Source organism: Phoenix dactylifera, chromosome 8 (genome assembly GCF_051530095.1).
Source record: "Phoenix dactylifera cultivar Ajwa chromosome 8, Ajwa_hap1_PhDact_Kaust_v1.1, whole genome shotgun sequence".
NCBI lineage: Eukaryota > Viridiplantae > Streptophyta > Magnoliopsida > Arecales > Arecaceae > Phoenix > Phoenix dactylifera.
This window is the reverse complement of record NC_143197.1, coordinates 17,378,826-17,397,242: the sequence shown is the minus strand read 5'-3', so window position 1 is coordinate 17,397,242 and position 18,417 is coordinate 17,378,826. Positions and strand designations below refer to the sequence as shown.

The 18,417-nt window shown below is 37.1% G+C and overlaps 1 protein-coding gene across 1 annotated transcript; it reads right to left on the bottom strand.

Annotated features, from left to right (window-relative positions):
• Positions 1–14,261: 14,261 nt before the first annotated feature.
• LOC103720934 (Pentatricopeptide repeat (PPR) superfamily protein) lies at positions 14,262–17,576 on the bottom strand. Its single transcript, XM_026809947.4, has one exon. The coding sequence runs from the start codon at positions 17,541–17,543 to the stop codon at positions 14,616–14,618; it is 2,928 nt and encodes a 975-aa protein (XP_026665748.4). The 5' UTR covers positions 17,544–17,576; the 3' UTR covers positions 14,262–14,615.
• Between the last annotated feature and the right edge of the window lie 841 nt (positions 17,577–18,417).

Below are 18,417 nucleotides of genomic sequence, written 5' to 3'. Positions count from 1 at the left end.
GTGGCGGAATCACGGCTGACCCGGATGAATGTTAGCACTCTGGCGAAGGAGAAGAGCTCGAAGATGTGCACGTCCGTCACTGCCTCGTGGAAGTCCCTGATATAGAGTGCTGGCATCGAGGCCGTCCTAAAAAATTGAACGAGTCTAATTTTAGAACCTGACCCGCACTACGAGTCATCCAAAATAGGTTGAGTCAGGTCTAAGAGGAGCGGGTCGGGTCACGGGTCAACTCGGCCTATTTGCAACCTTAAGATTTATATAATTCGATTTTTTGGATAAGTGGGATACCAGGTCGACTCGAGCCCATCTTTTGTTGCTCCAAATTACACTAGGATCATATATGCGATGGGACAGGTTGACATACAAGCTACATTGGGTGGGTTAAAAGAATTAAAAGATCCAGATCCGGCCCAGAATTTCGATTAGGTCCGAGTTCTAACCCGAGCCAATCCATAAGTTTCCAAATATTAATCAGGCTAGGTGTAATCAGGTCGGAACCAGGTTGGTCATGGTTTAACCCACTCATTTGTAGCCCTACTTACTCTCTAAAGATGCAAATTTCTCTTTAAGAGCTGTTCTTAAAATCCAAAAAAGTTTAAAGGCTTGACCTTTTATTTATTTGTTGCCTTTTCAGGTACGAGGATTGGAAGTCCTAGTAGTGATCCTCCGAAGACATAGGGAGGCAACAAGCCATCCAACGGGTGAGGAAAAGAATATCCAAGTGAGGAGGAGATCGAAAGGATACGGAAGATGGCAGCAGGATTGGGAACACTAAATCTGAACAAGTTGAGTCAAGGGCTGAATCCCAATATTAGAGAAAGACCAGTATGAAATATATTTCCTTTCCTATTTTGGGTTTTGCTTTTTTTCTATATATATAAACTCATAGCAGGACTTTCTTTCTTAGAGGGAGTCGTTCCCATGTCGTTCTTTTCCTAAACGCTTCTGGATTTCCCTTTCCTAAAACGAATCGACTTTATAAGGATACTTTCATGTCTACGTCAGATCGTATCTCATCCTACGATCTAAGATTGCACAGAATACTCATATCGTCAATCGCAACCATCCATCCGTCCACGTAACAACAGGGCAAAGAATGGAAAGAAATTTATTCCATTCATGACGACAAACGATGCATCCTGCGAAGCCAATATATTCTCCTTTCCATCGTCTCTTCTCTGCTATCTTGTAAAGGGAGTTTTATCGTAGGGAGAGCGAGAGAATATCTTGTAAAGGGAGTTTTATCGTAGAGAGAACGAGAGAAGGAGAAGAAGATGGATTGGGATTTGATGGAGTGGATGATGGAGTGGAAGAGAAGTCATGCTGTCGAGAACGCTACTGCTGATAACTGTTTGACATCTGCTACTCCTAGCAACTATGATAACGTCCCCAACAAAGTTTGTAGTACGGGTGGAAAGGTGGGACAAGGGCTGGTGGAAGAACATCAAATAGTGAAGAGTGCGGATGGAAGCCAGGAGCTGAAGGAAGAGGGGGAGGAGACTACTGGAAAGGTGGGACGAGGGCCGGTGGAAGAACATCAAATAGTGAAGGTGATGACGGACGAGCAGGAGGAAGCGCTTCGACGGCAGATCAGTGCCTCCCGAGCCATCAGAGAGAGCCTTCTGGAGTCATACAGGAGAATTGCTTCCGAGTATCTCTCCCAGCATGGTTTGGTTCCCTTTCTTTCTTCTTTTTATTATATTATAAGTCTGGTTTTAGACTGTCATGTAACTACTGTTTCAAAACATCGGACTTTGAAGCATACTCATGTCTTGGATTGGTTTAGTTTGGTTTATCTTCTTCTGTTTTGAGATGGTTTCTTATTAGAATTTTTTTTGCGCTTATGATTTACAAATTATTTTGGTCAGTGGATGATAGATTTTTTTTTTTTTTCCGGCGAACAGATTTTCTATGGTGTGCGGTTTGCATCATAGGGCCTGCTCGATAGTCTCTGTCAAAAGATGGACGACCAACAAATGATACATCTTTATGTGTCATATATATTATATCTTGTTTGACGGTAGTTATGGGACCTGCAGTGTAAACAACGTACAACTAATAATCTTGGGTCTTTTTTGGGAGTTATCTTGGATTTTTATTTTTAATCTATTGTACCGGTGGTTGTAGTTGGTGGATTAGAGTATGTATTTAGCTGTTGCTGTATGATTGAATATTTTTCTGTTATTATTATTTTGCGAGTCCGCATGCCACTTACATAATATGTTATTCCTCTACAATTAAAGTCTTACACTTGTATAAAACAGTGTTCTCGGATATTCGTGTTTCTTTTTGTCTTTTTAAGAACCGGACATAAATGTCTAGTCCAAGATATTTATTTATCTTTTTGACATAATTTGTAAATTTCAGGATACATTTTCTATGCAAGAGGTCTATTTTGACGATGATCTTTATAAAAAAAAAATAAGTTTAATAAAATATTATCTTTTGGTGATGTAATTATCCGATAAAAATAAATTTTTCTATGAAAAAATTACTAAATCTAAGAGTCTGGCGAGAGCTAATTTACATCGTCAAAATTATATTTTCACTAATAAATTTTTTTAATCATCAAATTTTTTATCACTATTTTTTTTAGTGCATCTATTATATATAAAAGAATCTATAAGAATGCAACGAAACTAATAACCTCCACAAAATTGAAGCATCTCAATGTAGGAAGTGCGATATGCCCTAGTTTTCAAAGGCACATCATGGCATAAGCAGAATACAATTCCAAGTTTTGGATGCGAGAAGGACCCTACAACAATGAAACCTCTATATAATAAATATACTAGTTAATAGGGAGGAGGGGGAGAGAGGAGATCGTACTATTGTTTTTTATATGGACATCTTTGTATTTTTTTTTTAAGTGTAGAAGACTCCCAATATTAGAGAAAAACCAGTATGAAAAGGTATTGTTAGGGCAGAAAAGGAGATTATGTCCTAGCAAGAGATATTGTCCGCTTTGAGAAGCTCCCCCACCATTTCAGGACGGGAGATATTCCTCACGGCTTTGTCCAAAGGGCGTCTCCTGAGGGAAAGGGGATGGAAACCCCTTATAAGCACAATCCTTTTCACTACCCAAGCAGTACGGGACTAAAAATTTGTGGCCCGTCTTTACACCCCTAACAAGTATATATTTATTAGAGGATATTTATTTATTTATTTTTCATGCATGCTAGCAAAGGTATATATGCTATTAGAGGTCTTATCTTCAAATCTCATTTGTTCCTTTCCTTCGCCCCCACTCGTTCTCTCTATCTTTTATGAAAATTTGTCTATATAGAACTGTTAAATACTAGTTCGCAACAAGAAATTCTGCATAAATTAAAGCTAAAGTACTACTCATTTATTAGATTTCTAAGGTCAAAATCATACCTAATAATCTTATGTCTCCGCTATCTTTTATCTATCTCTTTAATAGCTGTTCTTAATATCAAAAAAAAAAAAAAAACTTTAAAGGCCTGATTATTTATCTCTGGACTTTTATTTACTTTAAGGTACGAGGATTGGAAATCCAAGTACGGATCCTTTGAAGTCAACTGAAGGCTGTAAGCGATCCAATAGGAAGCAGCGATGGAGTGCAACCCCAACTCAAACGCTGATTCTTGACAAAATTTATCATTCAGGAAAAGTATCTCCAAACAAGGAAGAGATCAAATGGATTACTTCTGAACTCTCACAACATGGTGAAATTACTGTGTCTAATGTCTACAATTGGTTCCAGAATAGAAAGACACGTGAGAAACGGAAGAGGGTAGATGAATTGGTACATAAGATCAAATCTGAAGTTGAGCCAGGGGCTGAATCCTCCAATGGGAAGAAAATCCAGTTAGAGAAAATAGATTTTGACAACAAACAGTATCTCAGTACTGATGCCCATTTCTTTCAAACCTCACAAGTCAACTCTGAGATGCATTTCATAAACCAAGAGTCTGATATAGCACATGAATCCATCAATTGACAATTTAAGTTCTTATGATCCTAGCCAAATTCCTGTCATTGAGAAAACTCAAGCAAGTCCAAGTATGTTGTCTTATTTCAATAAGCTTTTACAATGTCATTGAACCGGCATTTTATGTTGCTAATCAGTCTTCTGAACTTGACTTGAGGAATACAGGTAACGACTACTTGATGGGAGACATATAAATACCAGAGGAGTTTGGTTCCTTCGACCCGCAGATTGGTGATGATTTCTTTGAATTTGATCCACAAATTTGCTGATCAATCTTAATATTACCTAGAGGTTTTACTGCTTCTCTATGTTTTTGTTTTAGTTGATTTCCAAACAACTGATGTCTGAATGATGCGTAGGTTACAATTGGGATGCTTTTTTATTTTGCACTGATGTCTGATGTCTGAATATTTGTTTTAATTTTATTTCGGATAATAGTGAAGAGCAGTTTACTCAGTCATAACCAGAATTAAAGATTTCTTTCTAGTATCTCAAATTGTGCAGCATTCATTGTGTGAAATTAAAGCTACTTTTTTCTTCTATTTTTTGTATGAAGAAATGAAAAGAACCTTCTTACACTACAAAAAAGAAATACCTTTTGAGCTTGATTCAATATCAGAGTATTGATGTTAAGCCTAGTAGATACTGGACCTTTGCCTGCAATCATTTTTTATTTTTAAGAACCATGCCTTCATTTTTTAACCATGACAGGAGAAATGTCTCGGTAAAGGCTTCCTCAACCATGCAAAAGATCCCACGCTAACCCACGGACTAGTCCGAAAGAACGGCCCGAACACAGTCGCGTCCCAAAGCAAAACCTAATAGAAACAACCATAGCCACTGGAGAACCATAGCAAAACTAAAGAGCCTAACGCTCTAACAACGAACATCGAACACCCAAGAGAACCTGAAAGAAAGACAACAACGAAAAAAAAACTCTCACAAAACAAGCCTAACACCATGGGTCATATTCAAAGATATAAAAGAAACATTAAGGACATCTTTGGTGTTGCTTTTACTTTGTGAGAAGTAGGAGTTTGAAGCTAAGCTTTCCAGCTAATCTTAAAGCACTTTTCTGACTTTTTCTTCTAATAGAAGTAAATGTTAGGCAATAGCAATTGTCTCATAGTCACAAAAAACTCTCTCCACAAGAATGCAAGGTATCTCACCACGAAATCATAAGCAAGCAATGAAATATATTTAAATAATCAATGTTCGAACTTTAATTTAAATAAATAGAATTCAATTTTAATATCTAATAGAACCAATAATTTTTAAAAGGTCTTATAGTCAAATTCTGATCTAAATTAAAGATATCAAATTCGGCCTCTAGCCACACTCCCAATCATAACCTTGTGCCATCTTAGTTCTCAAATTTGAAAAAATATAGTAAGATATGGAATAATAAGCTAGACAGGCCAGTAAATAATGAACACTTTGACCAGATTAATTAAACAATAAATTAAATAATTATTTATAGAAAATAAGCATATATAATTCATTAATTCAAAATAAAATTTCAACATACAGCATTATCAAAATATTATGCATGCCAAATTCAAATTTCATTCATAAATCTAAATTTCTTCCAATCATCGAGTTTATCTCATCAACTATGAACTATGACCATATTTTTTCCGTGATAGGGTCATAATGCTGCATACCTTCTTGCGGTATATCGCGCATCATCTTGCAGCAAAGTCTTTCAAAACTGCGTATCTGATTGTGATATGTTGCAAATCGTTTTGCGACATAAACCTTAAGTTCAAGACAAATCAAGTGGTAACGTATTAACCCCTATTGGTGGGATCATTAACCTAGTACATTAAGAGTTCAAAACAATTATGCAGTTCATATCTCAGTTCAACAAAAATACAAAAAATCATGCGATACCTTAATCAATCAAACAAGTTCAATATTTCCAACCATACATCATCATAATATTCCAAAATAAAGTATATTCAATAATAAAACATCGTTCATCAAATTTGTGCATCATGAATAGTATAATTCAAATTTACTAATTATAATAATCCTATAATTTGCCGATAAATTTAGAAAAATGGTCACATTACATTCCTTACAAGCAAAACCAAATTAAAGATCTAATTAATTTTGAGAATCCCTCTAAGAATCTAAGACTCCGGTGAGCGCTCAACTAAAATCTCTAGTGAGTATTGTGAGCCAAGATCGTTGGACACCAAGAGAAGAAGAAAAAAGAAATCGATGGTGTGCTAGCGGTGGTGATCGATAAAATCTGTCGGTGGTGAGGTGAAAAGAGGTGTGGGAATTTTTAAATAGCTGTTGGAGGCTAATTTTTTCTAGTTTTTTCAAAAAATCGAGATGGAGAAGGAGTCCTCCTTCTACTCCAAATCGAATAAGGCTCTATCCTCTTTTTCTTTCATCTCCTATGCCAACTCTTTCATTTGGACTGGTTTAGTGGACTAAGCTTAGCTCCTTATTAGTTGGGATAGATAGGGGTGGCAATTAATGACCCAACCCATCAACTCGACCCATGAATGACTTGCTTTTAGTAGGTTTAAGTTTGACATAAATGGATTTATGTCATAAATGGGTCAACCTCTCTAAACTTGTTATTAAATGGGTAGGGTTAAGATTTAAACTTTTGACCCATTTAACCCATTTTGACCCGTTTAATAATTAGATCGGGTTACGACCTGACCGTTTAACCTGTTTGAAATTTGTTTAACCTGTTTGAAATCTATTTAACCTATTTGAAACTTGTGTAACCCCTATTTCTGATCTATTAACCCAACCTACTTAATCCGCTTAACTTGTTTAAATCAATTTAACTTGTTTAAATCAATTTAACTTGTTTAAAACTCATCATCCCGCTTAAGCCATTCAACTTCTTTAATAAATGGGTTATGTGGGTCGAGTCAGGTTAACTGTTTAATAAATAGATTGGTCTCAAAATTAAGATTTTGATTTATTTAATAAATAGATCGGATTTTGGTTGATGAATTTTTGATCCGATCCACCTCCAACCCAACCCGTATCTAATCTGACCTAATACGATTGCCACCCCTAAGGCGTTATAACCTTGTCGGCACTTTCGTGATAAAAGTCACAGAATTTTACATGATAGCAACATGGAGATCCATCAGCGGTCCCCACAAAAGGCACTCCCTAGGACTAGGCTTTACCCACAACCACGAGACTCGCAATGTAGGCAGCTTCGACCGAGCGCAGAGCCACCATTGCCCTGTTCCTCTATTTAACCATAGTTGCAAAATAATAGCTTGTAGTTTTCTCTATTTAAGTGTCTTTATGTCTCGTGAATCTATTTAAGTTGACTCACAAGACCCAAAAAAAAAATCATAGAGCAAACTACATGCTGTTTTTTTTTTTTTTTTTGACATGAAAGTCTATTGAAGTTGTTCCTTCAAAAAGAAAGAAAAAAAGGAGTCAATTGAAGTTGAATTCAATGAAGCTTGCACTTGTTGACCACAACAGAACAATATCATAGTATGTCAGAAGCATCACAGTTAATTCAGCAAGCAAACTCAAATTCAGTTGAAACTTTATCTTAAGTAGTTTGTTTACTCCATAGAAAGTCCAGATATAAGGATGAGAAGGATGAGCATTGCATCTACCAACCTGTATAGATGGTGATAAATATACAGGGACGGCATGGGACAACAAATGATCAATAATTTAACTTATCTGATTTGCCAGAACAGTCTCGAGTCCCAAATCCAGTCACTGGTCAGAGAGCATCATGTAAAGCTTAATCTCAAAACAAACACACTCATGCAACTGAGTTAAAATATTACAATCTTCATATAACCAAATAAATTTTTTTGTTTTTTATTCGTTATATTTTATGAAGGCCTGGAGTACAAATTTTGCTTCTTAATAATCTTCTCCTCTTGCAAAGGGCAATGTGTTTGATGGAAGGTGGCGGCAATCCATCCAATGATGCAGGCTGAACCATGATCATTTATAGCGTGATTGCATGTAGCATATACATGCCGATGCAGCTTAGATGAAACTGGCATGCGTGGTTCTCCTTGTGTTGCTAACTTATTGACCGCAATCCAGACAACGACCTTACCAATACTTTATTTGAGGTCTAATGGCGCTCTTGCTAGAGAATAGAAAAATTTTCATATATTTCATTCATTTTGGCCTCTTGCCACCGATCCCGATATATTGAGTACCTCCGTGGATCTACAAGACAATAAACAAGAGTGGGAGTTCGCCAAATTGGCTCCGACCAGGCCTTAAGTTAGAAATAATTTTAATGGAAATGAAGAAGGAGAAAAAAAAAAGGGAACAAATAGATAGAATCTCCTCTAGTTAAGGTGATTTTTTCATTACCTTTTTAGGGAGGGCCATTGGACTTATTTATGGCTGAGGTCGGACTTATTCTGGGATCATATCCTAACAAACTTAGAGTTGTACGGCAATAAACTGCTGACGTAATATAATAACTTTGGAGACGTGCTGTAACAATATTAAGCTACTTCTTTTGCATGGAGGGTTCTACTTGGCTCAGCTTAGTAGCCAAGGTAATTAAGTTGAGCTAAAAGGCACCGACCTCAGACGTTGGCCACTTTTAGTCTTCTCGACCTAGCCTTTAAGTTAGCTAGAGAATGCCCCATAGAACTTCTTGAAGAATTTATGCATGTTCCTAGACTACCACATGAGTTGTGAGTTGGATGAATCTTATTTTGACATGCCATGTCACCGTGTTCATGAAATACCACATCATGGCCAATTTTTTAGCCATTGACACCATATTCAAAAAAGATGAAAAATTTTCATATACTTGATTCATTTTGGCCTCTTGCCATCAATCCCCATACGTTGAGCTGGAATACCTCCATGGATCCGCAAAACAATAAACAAAAGTGGGTGTTCACCAAATTGGTTCCAACCAGGCCTTTTGATGCTTAAATTAAAGAATTCTTTGTGGGAACACAAAAGGAGAAAAAAGAAACAAATAGATATAATCTCACCTAGTTAACATGATTTTTTTGTTACTCTTTTCCGAATAGCCTTTAGGCTTATTTATAGCTAGGGTCTTAAATCTGCTGAGATCATATCCCAACAAACTTAGAGTTATATGGTAGCAAACTATTGACGTGACATAATAACTTTGAAGACATGCTGTAACAATCTAACACGTGGTAGAATTATATACAACTTTGAGGCAAAAAGACCAAACTACTTTTGCAGGGAGGGTTCTGATTGGCTCAACTTAGCAGCCAAGGTCATTAAGTTGAGCTAAGAGACATCGACCTCAGAGATCGGCCACTTTTAATCTGCTCAGCGCAGCCTTTAGGTTAGCCCGAGAAGGCCCCATAGAACATCCTAAAGAATTTTTTGATGTGCCTAGATTACCGCATGAGTCATGAGCTGTACGAATCTTATATTGCCATGTCACTATATTCGTGAAACACCACATCATGGCCAATCAATTCGTTACCCAAATCTCATATTTTATGCTAGTATCTGAGTTCATGATTCACTAATCATGCACAAGAGGCTCAGACAAGATGTACGAGTCTTGGCCCCTGCTTTCTTCAAATCAATTCAGACACCATATTCAGGCTAACATTTTAGACATCATGATTTGACTAAAGAACTGGGTTCACTAGCCCCTCAATAGCATTTATATCTTGGAAAACATAGATGTTTTTGTACATGTGCTCATGATAACCTTCATTTGGCATTAAAGAAAAGAATCAAGTTACAAAAAACACATCCTGATGTCTCTCTATGTAATGAGGTCTCGACTACATAAGAAAGGAAAAACTTGTATCTGATCAGTACATGCCATGTTTTATTTTTCCGTAAGGAAAAATTTTACAGAGCACTCTTGACTTACGAGGGCATCATAGCCAAAAGGCATCCTTTCGCTGCTATCATCCATTTACAAGTTGACTGCTGAGCTGACACCATAGGTATTTACCCTGGAACAACCTGTGGTGAATTCAACACATGACCGCTTCAGGAGACTAGAGCCAAACCAACTTACCCATAAGTAGTCAGTCAGGAACAGAAACCGCTAGTAGGGATTCTACAAGGCTTTGTAGAAGCATCATTAGTCTATATAGCAGGAGCAAAGAACTATGTGAATTTCTGAAAAGGTATGTGTTTAGAAAACAATGTTATCATTTTGTTAGACACTGCATCTATAAGTGATATACAAATGGTGCCTACACACACCAATGTATTTATGAAAAGACATACATTTAGTGCCAGAAAATGCTCTCACTCACTAATAAAAGGCTATGTCACAGCAAAAGAGCTCCTTGGCACATGAATTGAGATGGGTCATGGGTCTTAACAAAAACTACAAAACGGAGTCTGAGAAAATTGGTTTTACAAGCTCACAATTTCAAGCTTATTTTAACCACAAATTACCTCAACATCATTAGCCTTTTTTTTTTTGAAAAATAAAAAGAGAGCAAGGACATGCTGCAACAGGAAGCACATAATCAAAATAATTTAGTGGCAACAAAATTACCAAAACATTTCAAGAGCCATGGAAAAATTTGCAAAGGCATGATTATTTGAGTGGAATGAAGTTGTACAAAAGAAAGGATGCAGTTCTTGATTATTGAATTTACTGATGTCAGAAGCATGATCAAATGACCACCTTTCCATATCAAAATACATCAATACTTGCAGATGAAAATGATTGTAAAGTTTTCCAATGAAGATTTTAGAAAATAAAACGCTTCGCTTCCACTCAGTAATGAGAGGATTTATCTTAGCAATATATAGGATTAGAATAAGAATAACCTCAAAGGATGCCCAGCAAAGCAACCTGGAATATTATCCTAAAATCCTGATGTTCGATCAGCCAGTATGGCTATTCCCAGTTTTTTGTATGTTTGTATAAAGTGCAAAAGAGAAACTTGTAACAACTTCCTTTTTTCAGTATGAAAATGGCGCTCTCAGAACTCTGCCAAAGTGTACTCAGGACTGCCTCCTGACCAATATTCTCATGGTCCGTAAGGATAAATTTAAGAAAAAAAAAAAGATTTGGAGTTTGCCATAGCTGCACCATTTATAAAAATCTTTCCACGACCTATGGTAATCGATTATCATATGCTGCAGCAAAAAGAAGTAAATTAAAGGAATAAAATAGAATCTCGTGTTCTGACTTCAACATGCACGCACAAAATCTTTCTACAGTGAAAACAGTGAAAAATGATCTCGAAGACAAACATCTACTTTGGAAAAAACAAGAAACTGCTAGATTTTCTTGGATTTCCATAGACATGCTAGAGGGGAAACATGAATCCATTTTTGACTTGCTTTACTTTTAACTAAAATACTGTTATTTTGATAGATAAATAGTCAGTAACATGTATTAAAAGCTTAAAAGCTTATAGCACCTTACAAGCAATTTTCCTTTGGACTTGCACCCACAGTATGCCAGGGGTTTTCCTTTAAAAATAATTACATAAACACTTCAATATAAGAAAATAATAATTAAATGGATAATGATCATACGATACTGCAGTTTCCCAAATAATATAAATAACATTGCATTCAAGATATATAAAGATTTCAGAAAATAAAGTTCAACTTTTAGACAACAATAAATTAGACAAAGCTACCAAAAGCGTTACATATTCTGATAAATGTTCTAGCATTATACAATTGTAGGAAAAAGAAAAGATGAAGAACCTGCCACACAAATTATCTGTACAATACACTGTCATACCACAAGTTCAAGAATATCAAGAACCATAATTTCACATGCTGGTGCCAATCGTTGTGCCAGCCCCTAGACCGAACAAATGCAATGTATGGCAAAATATAAAAAAGAAAAAATAATAACCTTTCTATTATAATATATTAAAAGTTTTCTATGATGACCAATGTTGGATGCACTAGCCCGTACTTGAAAGTCAAGACCTTGTTAACAATATTCAGACATCCGTAGTTCAATATATCTTAGATTAAATATCAGACATATCTAACAAATCTGGTTTCAATTGAGATATGATTGTTTATCAGAAACGACCCAATAACTTGTTTCTCCTGAAGACCAGATTGCTGATATTCTGAGGAAAGAGTACCAGGATGCACTTGACATCAACTGTAAAACAAGCACTGCTTCACAGAATCAGCTTGAGGAGTCTTAAGTACATGATGTCATCAGGTTTATATCTTTCTGCTTATTAATGTACTTTAATGAAGAGGATAAAGCAAACCTTTTGTGATACCTGGTTCATATGATTAGAATGGGTTGCTCTTCAAAGTTCAGACAAATATCTAATTAAAGAACATTTCCCCCTTCTCTCAATCCACTTATCTCTCGATATTTTTATATCCACTATCTTGAAACTGTTCATAATTATTTCTTTAATTCAATAGGAAAACAACATATGTTAAGCTTAACAAAAAAGTGTTGATGAAGCTTGAGACTCAGCTCTAGTGAAACAGTGTCGTGAGTTCTTGCCACTGATGTGCTATATACCAATGAAATATTTTTCACTATGTGAGATGCTTTCCAAAGTTTACAGTCTGTAACCAGCAACTGTAGTATTTGAATAGATAATCACGAACAATCCTTTTGCTGAAAATACCATCCAAGCCACATTTAGCTGCTGATTCTTTTTTGCTTTTTTCCTTGCATGATGTTCAGAAAAGTGGAGAGAAAAAGTAATGCCTATTGGTGTAGTTGTTCCACAAAATATTTCTGTTTTGTTTGGTGACATTTTCTGGAATAACTTTTGGCTATGATTGCTTCTGTCCATAACAGAAAAGCAGGCCAAAGATGGCTGTATGCCAGAAATAGCCTACGAAAAAAGCATCCCCTTGGAATAGATAACTGGCATAAGAAGTTGGCCAGCATAACAATTCCTTGCTTATGCGTGTTATGAAAGGCTGTTTGGCAGGTTCAAAATCTTATGCCTGCTACGTTTTGAAACTAAATCCTGCCTAGGTAAAATGCTGCATGATGCAACAGAAGATTATTTTAGAAGCCTGCAGATTTTGGAAGGTTCCCAAATACTACGGTTTATGCTGTTTTAGGACAAAGATATTTGACGAAGCTTAGCAGACAGGAAAGAAAGCAATGAACAATGAAATTAATAAGTTGAGACAGAGGAAACATCTAATAACTGAACATTTGCATTCAAGTGCAGATGGCTAGCTGCCAGAAAAATAATTGATCCCAAAAGTTTTATATGGATCCTCTAAAGTCGATGAAAATAGAAAAACTAAGGAAAGAGTCTAAATTAAGGAATGAAAAATTTCTTACGATTTTAGTTAATCTTAAAATACAAAAGTTTGAGAACATATTAGATAAACTCAATGCATTGGCCAATTTCAATCTGTTACAATGCCAAAAATATGGACAGGCTCGTATCACATAAAAAGAACATATTTAGAAAACAAATTGAAAACAAGCTGATCAAAATTAAATTACATAGAAATCTTGAGATGTATTTATGGAATCTCTTGAAGGGGATAGGAAGAAAACGAAAAAAGGAAAACCTTATGATACATTAAATAGTATTTCTGTATCAAAAAAAATATTAAACAGTATTTCACTTTCTTTTTAACTTTCTCAGCGCAATGCCATAAATTCTTCTTCAACAGATGAATTGATGGTAGTTCAAACCTTGGAATATCAATGTGCAATGTACAAGCAGGACTGCAGTTATTTCCAAATGTAAAACTAAATCCCAAACCAATATCCTCTAGCTCATTGAAGCCATTAACATTGACACCATACTGATGTTTTGTTTTGACTCCAGCGAGTCAGTATGTAACTGCCATATGTCTCTCCCATATTATTGATATTAGGTTACCTACATAACTAATTGATAGTGAATATGAATTACTAGCTATACAATATAATAGTTTATAAAAAGAGCAATGCACAGGATTTTAATTCATGTTGGTATTATATAAAATCACTAACGAAGAAAAGTGGTAGAAAATTAAAAGAGAATAAGCATTCGCAACAGAGATTGAGATCAATACAATAAGAAGAAAAACAACTACGTTTGTCACAGAAAGTATAAAATAGCATTAACAAAGTAGCCACAGAGAGGAATAAATGGCAAATGACAAATCAGAAGGTCCATTGCAAACAGATGAAATGCAGCTTCTGGCTTGAGTTTTTTATCTAATAATCAGAACCAAGCCTCAAAGCATCTAGTGGATTTAATTTTGTGGATTCTACATTGTTTATCTGAATTTATATTCTCCACTGGAGAGCTACTTGCTTCTTCAAGTTCCCTATCACTAATAAAACCCAGGAGAAAGCAGTATAATACAAGAATAAGAACAAGAGAAAGATCCCAGGTTTTATCAAAGGATTGCCTCAGAAATTGGAGCAATCTTATAACTTGAGAAGAAAAGCAATACAGACTAATATAATAGCTAAAAAACTTAAATACAGATCAAGCCTTTTTCCACTTCATAGATGGTCAAGGTAAGATGACCATAATGCTCTATCTTTTGAATGCTAGCACATCAGTATCACCTTCAGAATAACTATTCATAGCTATTGCAGATGATATAATCAAATTGAAATGTGGGATGCTATAATACATTACAAGATTTTAATAGCATATCGCTTTAAAATATCACAAGATTTGTCAATTTAGTGTAACCCTAACATTCCACTGTAGTGTTTACATATTAAGTACATAAGCAATTAATCATCATCATTTTCTGAATCATCATTCTTTTCCGCATGAATGCTAAATCTCATCTCTTGCTCAACCATTTTTGCAAGATCATGCTTGCCAGCATTCTCATAGGCATTTATAAGGGCCTTGTAAAGAGATTCATTAGGTTCAATCTCCTCGTATTTCAGTAGGCCATAAATGCGCCTCAATCCTTCAATCATTCCTTCTTTCCCATAACAACCAACCAAAAATATGTAAGTAACAACGTCTGGTTTCAGTCCATCATCTTGCATTCTCATGAACAGATTCAAGGCTTTATCAACCTCCCCTGAGACACCATACGCATAAATTGCAACATTATATGCAAAGGAGTCGAGAGCAACCTCAGCACTCGCAAAGGCATCACAGGATTCCAGTGCAAACGCATGCAATCCTACCACTGAGAACAAGGAGGTAATTATTGCCTGCCTTGCATAAGGTCTTCCCTCATTGTACGATGACTCTAGCTGCGAAACTGCCTCAGATGGGATACCTCCTTTCTTTAACACGGTAATTAGTGTTTTGAATGTCGAGGCATCAGGTAATATTCTGTGTGCCAACATCTGATGTAACAGTTCAGCACATTCTTTTAGCTTCCCATTGGCCACATAGGAAGCCATGACACTGTTATATGAAGCACAGTCAGCAAGTAACCCTGACTTCTGCACTTCCTGAGCAACATCATTTGCCTCATCTAGCATGCCCATGCTCTTGTAAAGATACATCATTGTAACATATGAAACACCATCCGCCTGACCATTTCTTCTCAAGTCATCAAAGATCAATTTTGCTTCACTCACCATCCCAAGACCCGCATAAAGATTGATCATGCAATTTGAGGCAATTATATCTGGACCGCCTTTCATGCTCTTCACCTTTGCATACAGCTCCTGAGCTTTTCTCCAGCAGCTGATCTTACCATAAGCCTTAATTAGAGATGTAAGGACTATCTGATTAACATTAAGTCCAGATTCTTCCATCAAGTTATAATAGTGAAGTGCTTCATCAACTTTTCCAGCCTCAGCAAATGCATCTATCAATAAGCCATAGACAATTTCATTTGGTTCAACACCTGATATCTTCATTTCATAGTAGATCTCAATGGCTTCAGAAATCAAACTTTTCCTTGAATAACTTGCAATGACAGTAGAAAAGGTCTCGCATCTAGGTTTGAAACCTGCCTCTCTCATTCTACCCAATAGTTCCCTTGCTCTTTCCAGCAAATCACCACCAGAAAGCATTTGAATGATTGAGTTATATGTGCATTCATCTGGCCAAGTACCACAACTTCTCATGTTCTCAAAAACAGAGAGAGCTTTATCATATAGTTTTGCCCTACCATAAGCTTTTATCATCACATTGTACTCCACTATATCCCTTTTAAACCCTATTTCTCTTTTCCCAAAGAAGACATCCTCAGCCTCCTTCCACAAGCCCTTATCAGCATAAGCATCCATAATGGCAGCGTAATTCTTGGAAGAAATCCCTCCACCACAACAGTGCTTTTCAAAAAACACATTCGCCTTGTCAAGCAACCCTTCATTAATGTACATCTTCATAACAACAGGCATCGACTGCCCATCTAAATAAGCGCCTAATTCCATCATTTCATCAATTACATTCTCTACTTCTTGAACCATCTTCCTCTCACACAAAACCTGCAATATTATTCTATGGCTCACAACATCCTGACAAAGACCAGTCTCCCTAATCTTATTATAATACTTCAACACAGCCTCAGTATTTCCCACTGAAGCGTACATCGACATAAATATGTTGAATGTTTTAGTATCAGGAAGAACTCTTCTCTCTTCCATTTTATCAAGCAATGACTCGGCCTCGAGCAAATGCCCATGTGACCCACAAATATTTATCATGGTATTAAAAGTGATCGTATCAGGAGCAATACCTGATCTCAACATCTCAGAGAAAGCATCCGAAGCATCCTTAAGCCTCCCCGCCTTGCCATACAAATCGATCAAAGTATTGTAAGTAGCAGCAAGCCTCGGCTTTCGGGGACCGTCCTCCAGAGCAGCAGCAACCTTAGAGACAGGTGCTCGCCCTCCGGATTTGAAGAGCTCGGTAAGCAAGAAATGCTTCGGACTGATGGAATCCGACTCGTCAAAATCGATATCAAGACAATCCAATTCGACTCTCCCGTCACACCATCCCTTGAAAAACCTCTCCCCCTGATCAAACTGGCCGGAATCCTTCAAAATCCTTACGACAGTATTCATGCTAACCTCGTCAGGGGAAATTCCCCTAGCTTTCATGTGCTTGAGCCATAAAAGAGCCTCCTTTACAAGGCCCGCCTTCCCGTAGGCATCGATAAGGGTGGCATAAGTATTGTTGGTGGGCAAGACGCCATCTTTTGCCATGTCAATCCAGCAGAGCCTCAGCTCGTCCCACCGCCGAGCCCGGCCAAGTGTCCGAAGCATGACGTTGTAGTGAATCGGGTTCGCAAGGTAGTCTCTTTGGGACCTCATCCGCCGGAATACACGAAGCGCTCGGCGCCAATCCCTCTGCCGCTTGAGAACGACGGTCTGCTCCTTGGGGGACAGATGGCCGACGAGGGAATCGAGGGCTTCGTCATCAAAGTCCTCGATGGGTTCGGATTCGAGGGATCGGAGGGCGAAGTGGAGGGAGCCGGCTACGGGTGTGTTCTGGGCCTGGCGGGGGGGGCGGGAGCGAGGGGGCTTAAACCCTAGAGAAACCCTGTTGGGTTTGAGAGGGGGGGGAGAGGGAGGGAGAGAAGGGAGGAAGAGGTTAAACGGTGGTGGTGGGGGGTGGAGATAGCTGCCGGGGCGTGGTGGTGCTCCGGTGCACCAGCGGTGAAGGCTCATCCCTGGAGGAGGAAGGGAAGAAGGAGGCTCGCTCCGAGGTGTGGGTTTGTCTGCCGGAGAAAGTGCAACCATGCTTCAATGTTTTTGCGGAAAGATCATATCCTTCGTGATTCGTGTTCCCCTAACGCATGCATTAAAAAATAAAAGTTAATTACAATAACCCAACAAGCATATATTATTCACTGTTATTGGTGGTCAAAAACATGGAAATGCGGCTTGGAGGCCATGTTTAGGTTATTAACTGGTCAACCGAATCAATGAAGTAGCTGCAATTAAAAATAGAATGAATATTAGTATATTTTATATTATTAATATTATTGTTTTATAAATTTTACAAATCGAATGCTACCCTCTTGTGTATTTTTATAAATCCTAAATAAGTATCATCTTAAGTCTCTTTTAATTAATTTTCAATAAATATTAGAGTAAATTACAAAAAAAACCTAAAAATTTTAATAAATATTAGAATAAATTACAAAATAATTCTTAATATTTTTATTTATTATAATTATATTCAATAGTTTGTAAAATCTACACTTATATCCAAATAAATTAATAACATCAGTCAAACTGTTTATATAATGTGGAAAACCAAGAATAGCCACCTCTCTAATTTTTAATCAGTAACTCAATCTATTTTTCCTTCTTATCTGATCATCCCTTTTTTTCCCTAAGATTAGGGTTGCTTCTTAGAAAACAACAGGAAGGACGAGAACCCCTCCTCTGTCGTCAATTTGGGCCTGTTGTCCTCCTTTGCTCATGCACTCGACCACATCTTCTTGCTAGCTAGCCACCTCATCATAGCAAAACATGGGGATCCTAACTTTCTCTCCATCTTTCTTGATTGCAATGATTAGGCAACCGAGTTCATCCATGCGTCTACGGCCAACATCACAGTGTCCAACATCTTACGCTACCCTACATTCTTCCCATCATCCGGTCCTTC

What these genes read in the sequence shown, in the direction of transcription:
- LOC103720934 (XM_026809947.4), bottom strand. Translation starts at nt 17,543, where the DNA reads ATGGTTGCACTTTCTCCGGCAGACAAACCCACACCTCGGAGCGAGCCT.